At 44.4% G+C, this 17,734-nt stretch overlaps 4 protein-coding genes across 4 annotated transcripts; all 4 read left to right on the top strand.

Moving 5' to 3' along the window:
• Window positions 1-666: 666 nt before the first annotated feature.
• Window positions 667-1,659, top strand: SAMD00019534_031540 (hypothetical protein; the record flags this gene model as incomplete). The annotated part of the gene is made up of 2 exons (XM_012901287.1): window positions 667-1,099; window positions 1,163-1,659. The coding sequence occupies 2 exons, from the start codon at window positions 667-669 to the stop codon at window positions 1,657-1,659; spliced, it is 930 nt and encodes a 309-aa protein (XP_012756741.1).
• Window positions 1,660-3,408: 1,749 nt separating this feature from the next.
• On the top strand, window positions 3,409-5,634 carry SAMD00019534_031530 (hypothetical protein; the record flags this gene model as incomplete). Its single annotated transcript, XM_012901286.1, has 3 exons — window positions 3,409-3,475; window positions 3,577-4,098; window positions 4,166-5,634. The coding sequence occupies 3 exons, from the start codon at window positions 3,409-3,411 to the stop codon at window positions 5,632-5,634; spliced, it is 2,058 nt and encodes a 685-aa protein (XP_012756740.1).
• Window positions 5,635-7,278: 1,644 nt separating this feature from the next.
• On the top strand, window positions 7,279-9,674 carry SAMD00019534_031520 (hypothetical protein; the record flags this gene model as incomplete). The annotated part of the gene is made up of 4 exons (XM_012901285.1): window positions 7,279-7,345; window positions 7,468-7,889; window positions 7,971-8,105; window positions 8,214-9,674. The coding sequence occupies 4 exons, from the start codon at window positions 7,279-7,281 to the stop codon at window positions 9,672-9,674; spliced, it is 2,085 nt and encodes a 694-aa protein (XP_012756739.1).
• Window positions 9,675-13,911: 4,237 nt separating this feature from the next.
• Window positions 13,912-17,651, top strand: SAMD00019534_031510 (hypothetical protein; the record flags this gene model as incomplete). The annotated part of the gene is made up of 4 exons (XM_012901284.1): window positions 13,912-14,307; window positions 14,393-14,527; window positions 14,589-16,033; window positions 16,325-17,651. The coding sequence occupies 4 exons, from the start codon at window positions 13,912-13,914 to the stop codon at window positions 17,649-17,651; spliced, it is 3,303 nt and encodes a 1,100-aa protein (XP_012756738.1).
• Window positions 17,652-17,734: the final 83 nt, after the last annotated feature.

Here is a 17,734-nt window from a genome sequence, read left to right as displayed (position 1 = left end):
ACCAACTTTGGACCATGGTGAGCGAAGAGATTGAGAAACGTCATCAGACTAGTCACAAAGTATTATTCTGATATGTTGTGAGTATGTCAAGGTGTCTCTCTCTCTCTCTCTCTCTCTCTCTCTCTCTCTCTCTATCACTGATGTACAATGAAGGGTCGTTCATTCTGATCATTCTTGAAATGAAGTACTAGTATCCTTAGTATGATCAATTAATTAATCAATATAATAATGCCAACATCATATATTAGACGTAGACTTGGAAGGAATAATGTCCGATTCATCTTACTCATATTGGCATTGATGGCAGCAATGCCGATGATTATTTATTTGCCATTGATAGGTGGTGGAGAACAATGTAATGCCAATCACAACAGAGTAGTTACCCTAACTGACTTTGGCAACGATGCCAAAGGTTGGATAGAGTATCTCAAACATATAGTTCAACGTCGTGATCGTGATCGAATTCTTCATCAATCGTCACATGTAAAGCCAGACCATGAAGGTCCAACTTCCAACTCCAACTCCATTTCCAACTCCAACTCAGGAATCACAGTCACACATTATATTAATGACAGCAAGACATTATCATTCATCAACTATTATAACTATTATCAATTGTATAAGGATGTGGAACCATCCCCAAACAAAGACCCTTACAACTATAGAATGGTCCGTGCACTTCCAGATCACAACGACGACGACGACGACGACGATCACAACAACACCTCATACGAGTCGAAACAATACGACAGCTATCTACATCGATATGAGATGTTGGGCAAGCGATTCCTTCAGCTGAACAGCAACTCCAATACTGAGGAATGGGACAAAGTGCGCATACAGATGCGTAGGCAACTCATTCTGTTGGAGTATTATAGACATCGCAGGATGGAGTTCACTCACAAGACATTGATGGGACAACTTGGACTCACCATGCAGCCACTCTCACTCGAGACACCGATTCGCAATCACTACCCGGTGGCACTGCTCCCCCAACCATACCTATGCATTGATCTCACCAGCCGCTACCCCAACACCTTGGGCGAGCTCATTGCCAACAACTTTCCAGGATCGATACAAGTTATCGATGGTGATCCAGGTAAGTACTGACTCCTAAGTTTGAGTGGATTGAGTTAGTGACTGACACTTTGTTACAATCTAGGCGTGGATGGAGTGAATGGAAGTGTAGGCGCAATGATTGGTCGATTCAACTATGGAATTCATATGAGTCTGTCGAGTGATGATATTGGAGATGGTGATGGAGGTCATGACGATGATGATGTAGTTACCATTGATAGACAGAGTTATTCATACTTGGCAATGCTTGGTGATCCAGTGGAGAGAGTGATAAGAGCGTATAACAATCATCGTGCACATATGAATGAGAGCGATACAAATATAACAACGATTGAACAATGGATAAAGACTTCTCCACAAGCGAATAACGAACAAACGAGGATGTTGGCTGGCATTGGTGTTGGCCCTGGAGTTGGAGTTGGTATTGGTATTGGCAATGGCAATGGCATTGGCCTTGGCGAAGAATATGTAGACGACGAAGATGACGAGTCGTCCAATAATGATGGACTTTTGGGCAACATTGCCGTGTCGTCAACAACAGAGGAGACATACCGTGTGGCTCTGTTTCACTTAAGAAGGTAAGACACATCAATCAATCAATCAACATACACTTCATTATTTGAAGTGATCAATAGTGACAAGTCAACACCAACACGACCCCAATAACCTCATGTCGCGATATATACTGACTCGCACTCTCGATCACTTCTTTATTCGTACATGTTATATTATTAATAATAATGTAGGATGGGTCTCATTGGAATAAGCGAACGATTCATTGAAACGGCAGCATTGGCAAAGTTTTATTGTTCCTTGGACTTTGCAAATATCTCGCCGGCTTCGTCCGAAATGTTGCAAAGGTCATTGTCACTGCGTTCCCAGTCTCCGACGATAAAGACGAGAGGTACTACGACTACTATCACTTTATCGGAAACAGTAACCGATCTAATCAAGGAAAGGAATATGATGGACATCAACCTCTTTAAGGAAGCCTTGAGGATGTTTGATCGCCAACTGGACATTGTTGGACGTCCTCTTGTCCAGGCCACCATTGATGACCTCATAGCCAGCATATCCGCAATACCAGCCCACTCAACTAAGATGCAATAACAGCTGCTGACGCTGCTGCTGCGGCGCCCCAACACTCTCGTGATGGTACCAATCGGAGAGTGGGCTGGGCCACCACTACCACCATTCTACAACCTTCATCACGCGATGGTTGTTCGTCCGACCGATCGACCATCCTTTCAAAGTATTGATTGGTCCATGGTCCATCAATCATGTGTCAGTCAACAGGCAGTCGGTCTATTGTGGGGCCAATTAAACAAGTGGCATCCAACATTCCATCAAACAACTAAACTATCACCTCCCTGTTGCAACGTAGTCGACTGGACTGGACCAGTGATGTTCTACTTACACACACGTGCAAATACGGAATCGTGCCGATCATCAACCACATTCGTTCATGTACATTCATTAAATTCATGCATGCTTGAGCTCCAATGTGATTCCCAATAATAATGGAATTTGATCATGCGATGGCATTTGGGTCACCATGATCATTTATTAAGCTAATACCGGCAACATCCAATCACACCCGCACATCACATCCAAATTGACACACGTCCATCTAACCTCCACACACACATCCAACCACTAATTACCAAACTTCGTTTTTTTCTCACTCTCCCAACACACATCAAATCAATAACCGACATCCATTTCACAAGATCCCCCACTTTTAGTGAGAATATCCCATTTAGCCCCTGGAAAACAGTGTTTTTTTGCAAGATCATTCTTTTAAACGTTAGTTAAGATCTTAAAGGTCTGGTGCCACAAATGGGTTTGAAGACGGGTGGATGGGTGGTAGTGGGGCAACGCTGGTGTGACCATGTTCACACGAAAAGACTTGACTGGACTAGCCACCTTCATGACTGCCTTGACCAGAATATAATAATACTCGACGTGGTGTGGCAGGTGGGTGGTGGCTGGATGTGCAGTTCTGTTGGTGCCTGCCTTTACAAGCTGTTTGTGGGCCGTTGCCGGGGGCTTGGCAGCCCGTGGGCACGGCGACTGCCTGCTCATGCGTTGGAAAGAGAGAAAACACAACAACAAAGGTGTGTCAGATATCTATGTCGGTGTGGAAGACCAGCCAACACAACAACCAACAAATCAAAAGCAAGTGATCCTTCCAAAGTCAATTCATTATAATTATCTATCTATCTTAATTGTTGTTGTACAATAACATCCTTGTAATATTATTATATATACTAATACAACATTTAAAGGAGGAGAGATCTAATATATATATATAAATATTTATTTAAAGAAATGAACATGAACAAAGTATTCATAGTACTTGTTATATGCGCTGTAGCAGTGCTGGCACAGAGACCAAGTATGTAGAGAAACACAGTGTGTCCAGGACATTCCAGGAATACAACTCCAACAAACAAACAAACAAACAAATAACTAACACATTCACATCCACATTAATAGACGAGTTTACTGTCACTGTGTCCATCTTTGATCATTTGCCATCAAAGAATTCCAACTTTGAAGCTGATAACTCAAAGGTCGACGGTCTTACTACTGGCCTCGTCAAGTTCAACTTGAACCCACAGTCAAAGATCCCCGAGATTGCACCAAATGCTGACCTGTACCATGGAAGAATCGTCGATAAGGACTCCTTCCCCAGCTGGTTCGCCAACACCCCCAACATCAACAAGTTCATCCCATACCCAATGACCTTCACCTTGAACGATGTCAACACTGGTATCTACGGCATTGACAACCAGGTCTTCTTCCCAATCAACAACCAGGGCTGGGACACTGAAGCTGCCAACAGAATCTACAAGGACAATGGAGGCAGAGGCTCCTACCAGAACTTCCATTTCTGCCTCAAGATGAACTCCTTCTTCACCTTCCAGGGCAATGAAGTGTTCAACTTCAGAGGAGACGATGATGTCTGGGTGTTCATCAACAACAGACTCGCTGTCGACCTCGGTGGACTGCACTCTCGTGAGTCTGGCTCCGKTCAACCTCAAGGACTCGGCTACCCAGTCTAAGCTCGGAATTTCCAAGGGAGGCACGTACGCCTTTGACTTCTACTACTGTGAGAGACACACTGACACCTCCACCATCAAGATCGACACCAACCTCGAGGTCAGATGTCTGGTCACTGACTACTGTGGTGTGTGCAACGGAGACGGTTCATCCTGCTGCAGTGCCGCCACCAACGGAGACTGTGATGACAAGGACTCGTGCACCATCGATTCCTGCCCACCAGGTACCCAGGCTGGTCTCACCATCGACAACTTCAAGAACTACTGTAACCACACCAAGATCACCTGTGCTTCCCAGACTGCCGCCGATCTTTGCTTCAACTGGAAATGCGTTGGAGGTACCTGCCAGAAGGGTCTTGACAAGACTTGCCCAGCTGTCAAGTGCCAGGTCAACAACGGTTGTGATGCTTCCAAGGGTGGTTGCCAGTACAAGCCAAAGTGTGTCGCCCCAGATGCATGCACTAACAACGTCTGTAACGATGCTGGTGAGTGTGTCTCATCCCAAGTCGTCTGCCCAGAATCAGACAAGTTCTGCACTGACTACTCCTGTGACAAGGTCAAGGGTTGCGTCAGCAAGCCAAAGAACTGTGCCCCAGCCAGCCCAGCACCATGCACTGTCTACTCATGTGCTGCCGGCTCCGGATGCCAGACCAAGTTGCTCAACAGCACTGAGTGTGGATGTTGTGACCCAACCAAGACCCCATTCTGCAAGGTCGCCACCTGTGACAACCTCTCTGGAAAGTGTGTCTACTCCAACGCCTCCATTACCGACAATGACCCGTGCACTGATGACTTCTGTGATCCAAACACTGGACTTATCACCCACACACCAAAGAAGTGCTCTGGCGCTTGCCAGTCCTGCAGCAAGGACGCTGGCGGCTGTGTTGACACCAACGCTCTCTGTGACACTGGTAACAAGTGCAACCTCGGAACCTGTACCGCTGGCGTTTGCTCGTACACTGCCAACACCTGTGGTGACGACAACCCTTGCACCGTCGACTCATGTGAGCCAGACACTGGATGCCGTCACAACGAGACCGTCACCTGCCCAGACGCTGGCCTCTGCCAGGTTGGTATCTGCTCCCCAACCGGTGGATGTGGTCTCACCAACAGAACCTGCGCCTCGACCGACTTCTGCATTGACTCGCTCTGTGACGAGCGTCTCGGCTGCATCACCTTTGCCAAGAAGTGTGTCGCCGACAACCCCGACTGCCAATACGGTGTCTGCAACAACGGTACTCAGAAGTGTGAGTTCCACGACTATTCTCCACTGCCATTCGGCTGTAACAAGGCTGCCGTCATTTCGACTGGAGTCATTGCTGCCATCGTCGTTGCCGGTGCCGTCGCTCTTGCCATCATGATCTTTGGAGGCAAGAAGGGATACGACTACTGGAAGAACTCCCGTGAGAACAAGATCGCCTCGCTCAACAGCAACCCACTCTACACTCAGAACCCAGCCTCTGGTAACAACCCACTGTACGGTAACAACTAAGTGCAGTGAGTGAGTGAACGACCCCTACCCCACACCCATCAATCAACACCCGAGCAAACTCAAGAGTGTCTGGACATGTGTGGTTGCGTTTGGCTGCGAAGCTCAAGGAACATCTCGATGTCCAATCAACTACAACAACAGCAACTATCATCATTTCCACTCTCCGATCATCTCAAATACCCTATGTATTTATTTCTCATTAAAGATACACCTTTATATGTTTACTTGCCTTTGTGTGTGTATGTTTGAGTTGAGTTTGTATCTGTATCTGTACCTAAACGGGATTATTATCTGTATGAATAAATATAATAAATAAATATTAATAAAAATATAATATTATTTAAATAAAGGAAATATTATTATAACAAGTCCAAGATGTATTTAATATTAATAGGTTGATTGATGACATGTCATTATCAATTTATAAAGGTGGATGATGGAAGTGTAAAATGAATTTTGTAGTCGAGGTCGGGTAGATCTTTGAAGGGTTATACTATCCTTCGCTGAATAATGATTCTTTTTGAAGCGATGGTTGGTTTGGAGTGACAATCCTCGTTCATGGAGTCCAACCAAAAGCACAACAACACATACACTCCACCCATCACAATAATAAACAAATAAATATATTTATATTTATCGTCATCCAATTCTATTTCGATCATACATTCACATTCGCAGACAACTCTGTAAGTCTTTTCTTGATCCAGTTTGAATCGGTTGGCTTGAGTGTACCTTGCAAGGCAAGAAACTGTTGCCGGTCGAGTTCACCAACCCTCGGGTCTCTTTCTGAATGTGTTTAAGGTGGTGTGTGGAAGGAACTTACTTTAAGCCATTCAAATGGATAGTGGTACCAAAATAGCAAGAACGCTACGATCGTGTTCTCGGGTGATCATTCAGACCTTCATTATTACACACACTCAGACACAAAGACATAACACAACAAACAAAACTAACTAACTGTTCAAACACCCACACTCCTTCAATCACACAAACACATAAACAAACACGAACAAAAATATCTATTATTGGGAACACTCCCACCAACCACATATTATGATGGACCGAGAGGGTCTTCCTGCAAACGACCCATCTCGGGTCTTCAATTGTCACTCTCTCGCTCAATCATTCCCTTCATCTTGTGTCAGGTCTTTGAGTCCTACCAAGTCTCTCTCTCACTCACGCACTCCTTCAATTTGTCGGTAGATAGATCCCATCGCTTTATATGAATACATCAAATTTATTAAACCATCTCTGATGATTGATAGTGATAATGTTCTAGATCGCCACACAACATTGTTTGTGTGTATGAATCGACAAGTGCGCGAGTGGTGGTCTATTATGTCTATTTGGTAGGTTGGTTGGTTGGATGGGGAGAGAGTATTGTTCATATTACACGAATGGATTGGATGATTGAATGGATGGATGTTGATGGCCTTTTGATTACTGGATAATGATGGTCCATCATCCAATGATGCCACACCATCCCCCAAGATTGGGACTGCATCCCTGTTGACCATGATCCTGATCATGGTCCAAGAAATGTCTTGGATAAGGTAGATAGCCCCATTCATGCATCAATCATTATCTCCATCTTTGTTGTAATAATAACTTAACTTATACAATATATATAATATTTAAATAATAATGGAACGAACTAAATCACTATTATTGTGTATACTACTCCTAGGTATTGTCTATGGACAGCGTCCAAGTATGTATCAATCAATCAATCACACCATGGAATCATTCCACTCAATCAATCACACCTTGGAATCATTCCTATCAACATCAATCAATTATTGTATTTACTAATTAATCAAACTTCATAATTAGATTCATTCACCATCTCTGTATCATTGTTTGATCAATACCCTGAATATAATCCAAACTTTGAGGCTGATAACAGCCGACATAGTGGAGTTATTCCAGGTTTGGTAAACTACAACTTGGACCCAATTACAAAGATCCCAACTCTGAGCCCAAACGCCGACACTGTTGACGGCCTCATTGTCAACAAGCCCAAGTTTGCCTACTTCTTTGCCAACCAGCCTGGCATCACAGACTTTATGAGCTACGACCTCACCTTCACCCTGTCCGGCTCATCCGGTATCTACCAGGTCGACAACCAAGTGTTCTTCCCATTCGACTATAAGGGATTCGACACTGATGCCTCCAAGAGAATCTACCAAGACGGCGATGGAAACTACCACAACTTCCATTTCTGTATGAAGATGAATTCATACTTCACCTACGTCGTATGTATCATCCATCCATCCATTCAATCAATTGGACAATGATGAACTAACTTCATATCACTTATGTAATCAATCAAACAGGGAAATGAGGTATTCAACTTCAGAGGTGATGATGATGTTTGGGTGTTCATTGACAACAAGCTTGCAGTCGACCTCGGTGGAGTCCACTCTGCCGCCTCCAAGAACATCACACTCAAGACTCTTGGACTCACAGCTGTATGTATAATCTTGGCTCGTGACACTGTCAGACCATTCTCGGGCAACTATTAACACTCACTCAATCAATCAAACAAACAAACAATTAATCAATCAATCAACTATTAGGGTAACACTTATGCCTTTGACTTCTACTATTGTGAGAGACATACTACCACCTCAACTATCAGAATTGATACCAACCTTGCTGTCAAGTGTTTGACAACTGACTACTGTGGAATTTGTAATGGTGATGGTTCATCATGTTGCAATGCTGCCGCCTCATGTAATGACAATGATCCATGCACTATTGACAAATGTCCATCCGTTACCACACCAGGTATCACCTCATCCAACTGGAAGACATTCTGCACCCACACACAAATGACATGCAGCCAGAACAACACATGTACCAACTATGGTTGCGTCGCTGGTACTTGCCAGAAGACCTCAGACAAGACCTGTCCAGCCCTTAGCTGTAAGACATTGGACAAGTGTGACGTCTCGCTCGGAGGTTGCCAATACAAGCCCAAGTGTGTTGCTCCAGACGCTTGTACCAACGTTGTCTGCAATCCAACCACCCAGAACTGTGACAGCACTACAGTGAACTGCAATGGTACAGACAAGTTCTGCACAGACTACTCATGTGACAAGACCAAGGGATGTATCAGCAATCCAAAGACATGTATCCCACAGACTGGTGCCGCTCCATGCACTGTCTACTCCTGTGCTGCCGGCGTTGGATGTCAGACCAAGTTGCTCAACAGCACTGAATGTGGCTGCTGTGACCCAACCAAGACACCAAAGTGCAAGGTTGCAACATGTGACACCAAGACCGGCACCTGTGTCTACTCCAACGTCAACACTGATGATGGAAACCCTTGCACTGTTGACACTTGTGACGCAACCACTGGAGTGATCAGTCACACACCAGTCAAGTGCAGTGGATGCCAGACATGTACCCAGGCTGCTGGTGGCTGCACCGACACTGCCACTCAATGCAACAATGGAAACGTCTGCAATGTTGGAGTGTGCACCAATGGCACATGCTCATACGTCCCCAACACATGTGATGATGGCAACCCTTGCACTGATGACAGCTGTGATCCTTTGAATGGATGTGCTCACACCGCCACGACATGCCCAGACCTCGGTCTCTGTCAGATTGGTGCCTGTTCAACAACAGGTGGATGTGGCCTCACCAACAGGACATGCACTCAACCAACAGACTTCTGTCAAGATGTCCTCTGTGATCCGCGTCTCGGATGTATCACCTTTGCCAAGACCTGTGTGCCATCCAACCCTGACTGCCAATATGGTGTCTGCAACAATGGCACTCAGAAGTGTGAGTTCCACGACTACTCTCCACTGCCATTCGGTTGTAACAAGGCTGCTGTGATCTCAACTGGTGTGATTGCTGCTATCGTTGTTGCCGGTGCCGTCGCTCTTGCCATCATGATCTTTGGAGGCAAGAAGGGTTACGACTACTGGAAGAACTCCCGTGACCACAAGATCGCCTCACTCAACAGCAACCCACTCTACACTCAGAACCCAGCCTCTGGCAACAATCCAATGTACGGCAACAACTAAGACCTAGTACTACCTAAGGTCATTCATTCATTGGACGTCCCGCTTTTTTTTGTTCTGGTATGACTTCGAAGTCTATCCATCCATGTCCATGTCCGATCGACAACGCCACCATCCACTATGTATTTATTTAAATAAACATTATTATTATGTATTATCTGTATAATCAACTTGAAGATCATCAATGAATGAGATACTTCTAGATGTACCTTGGGCTTGGACAGGGACAAGGACACTGACACTGACATGGGCATGGACAAGATAAGATAACTTCATTAACATTTGCACTATGGTTATATGTATCTCTTGCCAAATTATCAATATCTTACGCCCATTAATGGGGAAGATCATGATCAAAATAATATCTTTTATTAATTTTACGAGCAAGATTTGATGGACCAGTCCACCCCCAAACCTTCATAGTTCGGGTCATCAATGAGTGTGATCAGTGATCTTGTGGTAGTGTGGTTGTTTGTCCTGGACATCAAGCAAAGGTGTTATTGGTGGAGAGAAAGAGACAAGATTCATGTCTGTCGATCGGATATGTGATAAAGAATCTTAATAATATCAATTAAATTAATATTATTTAGAACGTAAGATTCACTATCTCTCTTTAGATTACTTTAACCAAACTACGTGTTCCTCATCATTTCCATAAGCAACTACACCACAATGTTGTGGCAATCAATCTTCATCTCGTTGGTTAAAGACATACCGTGTCAATCAACATCATGATCGAACCATCTCAATCCATTCAACTTCATCATTCATTCTACACTTCTCCTATTATTAGTATCCATAATAATAATAATAACTATTTATTTATAAAGTAATAATAAAATGGAACAATACCAAGTCCTATTATGTATTCTAATGTTTGGCATTGTTTTCAATGTCCAAGGACAACGTCCACGTATGTAACAATCAAACTTAAAATATAATCAAATATACTTACACTTTATTTATCTCTAGCCTCATTCACCATCTCTGTATCACTGTTTGATCAATACCCTGCCTTCAATCCAAACTTTGAGGCTGACCTCACTGGTAACAGTGGACTTCCTGTGCTTGGTATTGTGACTCCAAACTTGGATCCAATTACCAAGATCCCTGTACTTAGTCCAACAGCCGACCTTAAGGCTGGTGTGATTGTAGATACCGCCAAGTTTGCCTACTTCTTTGTCAATCAACCTGGCATCACTGACTTTATGAGCTATGACCTGACCTTCAACCAAGTTGGTAATACTGGTATCTACGGCATTGACAACCAAGTGTTCTTCCCATTTGACTACAAAGGATTCGACGTTGATCCCGCCAAGCGTGTCTACAGAGATGGCTTTGGCAACTATCACAACTTCCATTTCTGCATGAAGATGAACTCATACTTCACCTTTGTTGTATGTATTGCTAATCATTCATCACTTCATTGACAACATCATTCACTAACACATTGTGTACATCAATCTGTTCGTCCTAATTAGGGAAATGAAGTGTTCAACTTCAGAGGAGATGATGATGTGTGGGTGTACATCGACAACAAGATGGCTGTGGATCTGGGCAGTACTCATCCAGCCGCCGCCAAGAATGTAACTGTCAAGGATCTTGGTCTTACTCCTGTATGTATTTCTTGGAACACATCTATTCACACGCATAACATTGTTGTTCATTCAACAACAAAACATTGTTCATTCTCATTCAACCTCTATCACAACAACAAATACTAACTGACAATCAAATACTTTAGGGTAACACTTATGCCTTTGATTTATACTATTGTGAGAGACATACCGATGCCTCTACCATTAGTATCCAAACAAACCTTGCTGTGAAGTGTCTGTTCATAGACTACTGTGGAATCTGTAATGGTGATGGTTCTTCATGCTGTAACGCCCCAGCTCATTGCAATGACAATGATCCATGTACAATTGACAAGTGTCCACCTGTTACAACACCAGGCATCACTCCATCCAATTGGAAGTCATTCTGCACCCATACTCCAATGACTTGCGCTCAGAACAACACATGCTTTAACATTGGTTGTGTTGGTGGTACTTGCCAGAAGACCTCAGAGAAGACTTGCCCTGCTTTGAACTGCAAGGTGTTGGACAAGTGTGATGTCACTCTTGGAGGTTGTCAATACAAGCCCAAGTGTGTTGCTCCAGATGCTTGCACTAAAGTTGTCTGCAACCCAACCAGCCAGAACTGTGACTCTACCCCAGTGAACTGCAATGGTACCGATCTATTCTGCACTGACTACTCATGTGACAAGATCAAAGGATGTATCAGCAAGCCAAAGACATGTATCCCACAGACTGGTCCAGCTCCATGCACGACCTACTCTTGTGCTGCCGGAAAGGGATGCCAGACCAAGTTGCTCAACAGCACTGAGTGTGGATGTTGTGATCCAAACAACACACCCAAGTGCAAGGTTGCAACATGTGGATACTAAGACTGGTAAATGTGTCTACACCGACGTTGACACCAACGACAATGATCCATGCACTGTTGACACTTGTGACGCAACCACTGGAGTGATCAGTCACACACCAAAGTCTTGCAGTGGATGTCAAACATGCACCAAGTCTGCAGGTGGTTGCACCGACACGGCCACTCAATGCAACAATGGAAACGTCTGCAACATTGGAGTATGCACCAATGGCACATGTTCATTCGTCCCCAACACATGTAATGATGGCAACCCTTGCACTGATGACAGCTGCGATCCATTGGATGGATGTGCACACACCGCCACGACATGCCCAGACCTCGGCCTATGTCAGATTGGTGTCTGTTCAACAACAGGAGGATGTGGTCTCGCCAACAGGACATGCACTCAGCCAACAGACTTCTGTCAAGATGTGATGTGTGATGCCCGTCTCGGATGTATCACCTTTGCCAAGACCTGTATTCCATCCAACCCTGACTGCCAATACGGTGTCTGCAACAATGGCACTCAAAAGTGTGAGTTCCACGACTACTCACCATTGCCATTCGGTTGTAACAAGGCTGCAGTGATCACCACCGGTGTGATTGCTGGTATCGTTGTTGCTGGTGCAGTCGCTCTGGCCATCATGGTCTTTGGAGGCAAGAAGGGATATGACTATTGGAAGAACTCTCGTGAGAACAAGATCGCCTCACTCAACAGCAACCCACTCTATACCGAGAACCCAGCCTCTGGCAACAATCCAATGTACGCCAGTAACTAAGTAGTTGTGAGAGAGAATGTGCGAATGTCGAACAAGCAAAGAAGACATACTTCCTTCCAAACGTATTTATTTCTAAATATAAATTCCATTAATAATAATAATTATCTATCTATCTGTGTTGCATCATTAATTGCCATATTATTATGATTATTGCCGACTTACAAATAATCTGTTTGGCTAAACATAGATATCCTGTTGTTGAGGAGGATGACCATGTTGGATGAATAAACCAATACATCATCCTGCAAACGAAGTGCATTTTGGAGGCCTTCTTCCGAAAAAGGGGGGATTGACCCGAGGGAGATCTCAAGGGTTGACCAGTTGCCGAGAATACTTGCATCTTGAGGACGACATGCGAGTTGTGGATTAATCAAAGCTTAGTATTTCGGCACTTTCTGGACAGGAACGCGAGTTTCGATCGATGTGGTTCACTTGGACCATTGTCGATAGACTCAGTTTAAATGAATGATCCACTCCCTCCTTCAAGTTAGTCCTTGTAATCATTCTAAAGTGGGTTTGACATTGCCCCAATTGGTTAATAGGATACATGGATGATCATTCATTAAACGAATGGTGGTGATGTGGCTCACTTCTTTCTTTCCTTCATTCCACCCAGGTGATTATCACCGTCAAACTCCACTTAGGTGGCATTCACCTGGAATAGCCGATGGATAATATCGAGATTATGTTTTGTTTGTTGTTGTGTCGTTGTTGATTGGTAACTGTTTAATAGGTAACCTTAAAGTCATTATAAACTTAAACTTTTCTTCCTCCTATTCTTGTTATAATTATAGTTATATTCAATCATAAAAATAATAACAACCACAATGTATAATATTAAATCATTAACTTTATGTATTTTATTACTTGGCATTTTATTCAAAGTCCAAGGACAACGTCCAAGTATGTATCCATCAATCCATCCATATATCCTCGAGGATGTATCAAATAATAAAATCCTAACATAATCAATTATTCTTTTATTCTTTAATTTAATTCAAACAAATATAGAATCATTCACCATCTCGGTGTCAATGTTTGATCAGTATCCTGATTATAATTCAAACTTTGAACCGGATATTTCCGTCTATGGTGGACTGACCTATGAGATTGTGAATGAGAATTTGAACCCTATCACCAAGATCCCAACCTTGAACAAATTCGTCTCTCCTAACGCTCTCATTGTCGATCGCTCCAAGTTTGCCTACTTCTTTACCAACGAGCCAGGTATCACCGAGTTTGTGAACTACAACCTCACCTTCACCCAGTCCGGTTCATCTGGTATCTACCAAGTCGATAACCAAGTGTTCTTCCCATTGGACTATAAGGGATTCGATGAGAATTCAGACTATCAACGATGGACCGATAGAAATGGAGAATATCACAACTTCCATTTCTGTATGAAGATGAACTCATACTTCACATTCGTCGTATGTATTTTCCATTCATTCATTGCAATATTTGTGATTGTTCGACGAGTCATACTAACCATTAATATTTCAATCAATTATTTAGGGAAACGAGGTATTCAACTTCAGAGGTGATGATGATGTTTGGGTGTTCATTGACAACAAGCTTGTTGTCGACCTTGGTGGTATCCATGCTGCCGAATCTCAGAACATCACTCTTAGGGATCTTGACCTAACTCCTGTAAGTTTCTAACCTTATTGATCAATCAATCAAATATTGACAAACCTCTATCAACTAATAGGGTAACACATATGCCTTTGACTTCTACTATTGTGAGAGACATACCTCCACCTCCACAATAAGGATTGACACCAACCTTGCTGTCAAGTGTCTTTACATTGACTACTGCGGTGTCTGCAACGGTGATGGAACTTCATGTTGTAACGCTGCCTCCCATTGTAACGACCGCGATCCATGCACCATTGACAAGTGTCCATCCGTTAAGACTCCAGGTATTACCTCGTCCAACTGGAAGACATTCTGCACCCATACTCCAATGACTTGCACTCAGAACAGCACTTGCTACAACTATGGTTGTGTTGGTGGTACTTGCAAGAAGACCTCAGACAAGACCTGTCCAGCTCTCAACTGCAAGGTGTTGGACAAGTGTGACGTCTCGCTCGGAGGTTGCCAGTACAGGCCCAAATGTGTTGCTCCAGACGCCTGCACAACCGTTGTCTGCAACCCAAAGACCCAGAACTGTGACACCACTCCAGTGAACTGCAATGGTACCGACCCAATCTGCACTGACTACTCATGTGACAATACCAAAGGATGTATCAGCAAGCCAAAGACCTGTATCCCACAGGCTGGACCAGCACCATGCACAATCTACTCCTGTGATGCAAGTGCAGGATGCCAGACCAAGTTGCTCAACAGCACTGAGTGTGGATGTTGTGATCCAACCAAGACACCAAAGTGCAAGGTTGCCAACTGTGACACCAAATCTGGCAAGTGTGCCTACACCGACGTTGACACCAACGACAACGATCCATGCACTGATGACACTTGTGATCCAGTGACTGGAGTGATCAGCCACACACCAAAGTCTTGCAGTGGATGCCAGACATGCTCCAAGGCTGCAGGTGGCTGCACTGACACTGCCTCCCAATGCAACAATGGCAATGTCTGCAACATTGGAGTATGCACTAATGGCACATGCTCGTACCTTCCAACCTCTTGTGATGATGGCAACCCTTGCACTGATGACACTTGTGATCCATTGGATGGATGTGCTCACAACGCCACCGTGTGTCCAGACCTCGGTTTCTGCCAAGTTGGTATCTGTTCAACTACAGGTGGATGTGGTCTCGCCAACAGGACATGCACTCAGCCAACAGACTTCTGTCAAGATGTCCTCTGTGATCCGCGTCTCGGATGTATCACCTTTGCCAAGACCTGTATTCCATCCAACCCTGATTGCCAATACGGTGTCTGCAACAACGAGACACAGAAGTGCGAGTTCCACGACTACTCACCATTGCCATTCGGCTGTAACAAGGCTGCTGTCATCTCCACCGGTGTGATTGCTGGTATTGTTGTGGCCGCTGCCGTCGCCGCTGCCATTGCTGTGTTCGGTGGAAAGAAGGGATATGACTATTGGAAGAACTCTCGTGAGAACAAGGTCACCTCGCTCAACAGCAACCCACTCTACACTCAGAACCCAGCCTCTGGTAACAACCCAATGTATGAAGGAAGTACCTAAACAATTGGAAGTTGTCAAGGTAAAGACTAGGTTATAACTCTATTCAATGTTTGTTTATCTGTCTGTCTATCTGTATGTCTATCTATATATATATTATGGTTGTGACAACAACAACCTTGTTTTCGAACAAATAAAGACAACACATTATGTGTATTTATTATTACCTTTTATGGGTAGGTTCATTCTGATCCAACAAAGATGTATTAGTGTGAAGTTCACCCTCTACTCATCATTCACTCAAACATGTACAAACAACAAATACAACAACAAAGAGATAATAAGAAGGCCACATTGGAACAGGCATTCAATCATTTAACAGAGAGATATGAAAGTGATGTTATCATCAACAAGTATTTGGTCGCCACTGATGGCGACTATGCAGATTGTCTGTCGCTGAATCAACAGTCAAGGAAGCATAGCTCATTGATGGAGTTGTTGCAGTCAATGTTCATGCCATCGGGCTACCCGGACAGTGTCACCGAAGACTACTTTGCCTATCAATTCTGGGATACGATGCAGGCACTCTGCTCCTCGCTCACTGGTGTGCTGTCAACACGCGCAATCCTACGCGGCTATGGTGTTGGCAATGCTACCGCTACCGTGTCATCCGCTGCCCTACAATGGGTCATAAGAGATGGCGCTGGCATGATTGGACGTATTTGGTTCGCATGGCAAAAGGGAACCGAGCTGGACTGCAATGCCAAGACATGGCGATTCGCCGCAGACATACTCAACGACGCTGGAATGACCCTGGAGATGCTGTCTCCGCTCTCGCCCACGCTCTTCCTGCCCCTATCCTGTGCGGGCCTTGTATGCAAGTCTCTATGTGGCGTGGCCGGTGGTTGCACCAAGGCCAGTCTCACACAACACTTTGCCAAGCGCGACAACCTTGCAGACGTGTCGGCAAAGGACGGCTCACAAGAGACAGCCACAGCACTTATCGGCATGATGCTTGGTGCACTTCTCTCCTCATCGATCCCTGATGGCAACGACTCCTTTGCGACACTGATCACATGGGCAGCGTTCTTATTGTTCACAATGCTACACATCCTTTGCAATTACCGTGCTGTGTCCAACATCAGACTATCATCAATCAATCGCTACCGTGCCCATCTCATCCACCGCGACTTTATAAACAAGAATGGCGCAATCTCTTCGCCCAACCAGATTGGTGCCAAGGAGAACGTATTGTTGCGCACAAGGGATGCCCCCATTGAACTCGGATGCTCACTGGCCAACGTCATTGAACACAAGAAACGTTGGAGCAACGAGTTGATCAATCTTCCAAACTATGGCAATGATCATTACAGGATATGGGCCAACTTCAATGATAGTCACAGACATGTATTCATCGCATTGTCCGAGTTGGCCAAGCCAAAGGACATCATAGAGGCCTACTTCCTAGGCCTGGCAGCTGTCAATAGTGCCAATCTTGGCGATCTGGAGTCGAATCGACTGGCCACAATCATCAAGGATCACCAGTTTAAGCAGCTGTTAAAGTCGGCAGGCTGGCGTCTGGACAGGATGGTGTTGAATCCCCGTGGATGGCGATACTCGTTGGAGCAACAACAACAAGACAAGAACAAGAAGAAAGATTGATTAATTGGTCAATCATTCCTTAATGTATAAAATATATTATCGTTTAATAGTTGTACTACCAACAACGCATGATCAATGACTGT

Source organism: Acytostelium subglobosum (genome assembly GCF_000787575.1).
Source record: "Acytostelium subglobosum LB1 DNA, scaffold: scaffold5, whole genome shotgun sequence".
Taxonomy (NCBI): Eukaryota; Evosea; class Eumycetozoa; order Acytosteliales; family Acytosteliaceae; genus Acytostelium; species Acytostelium subglobosum.
This window is presented reverse-complemented; position numbering and strand designations above follow the sequence as displayed.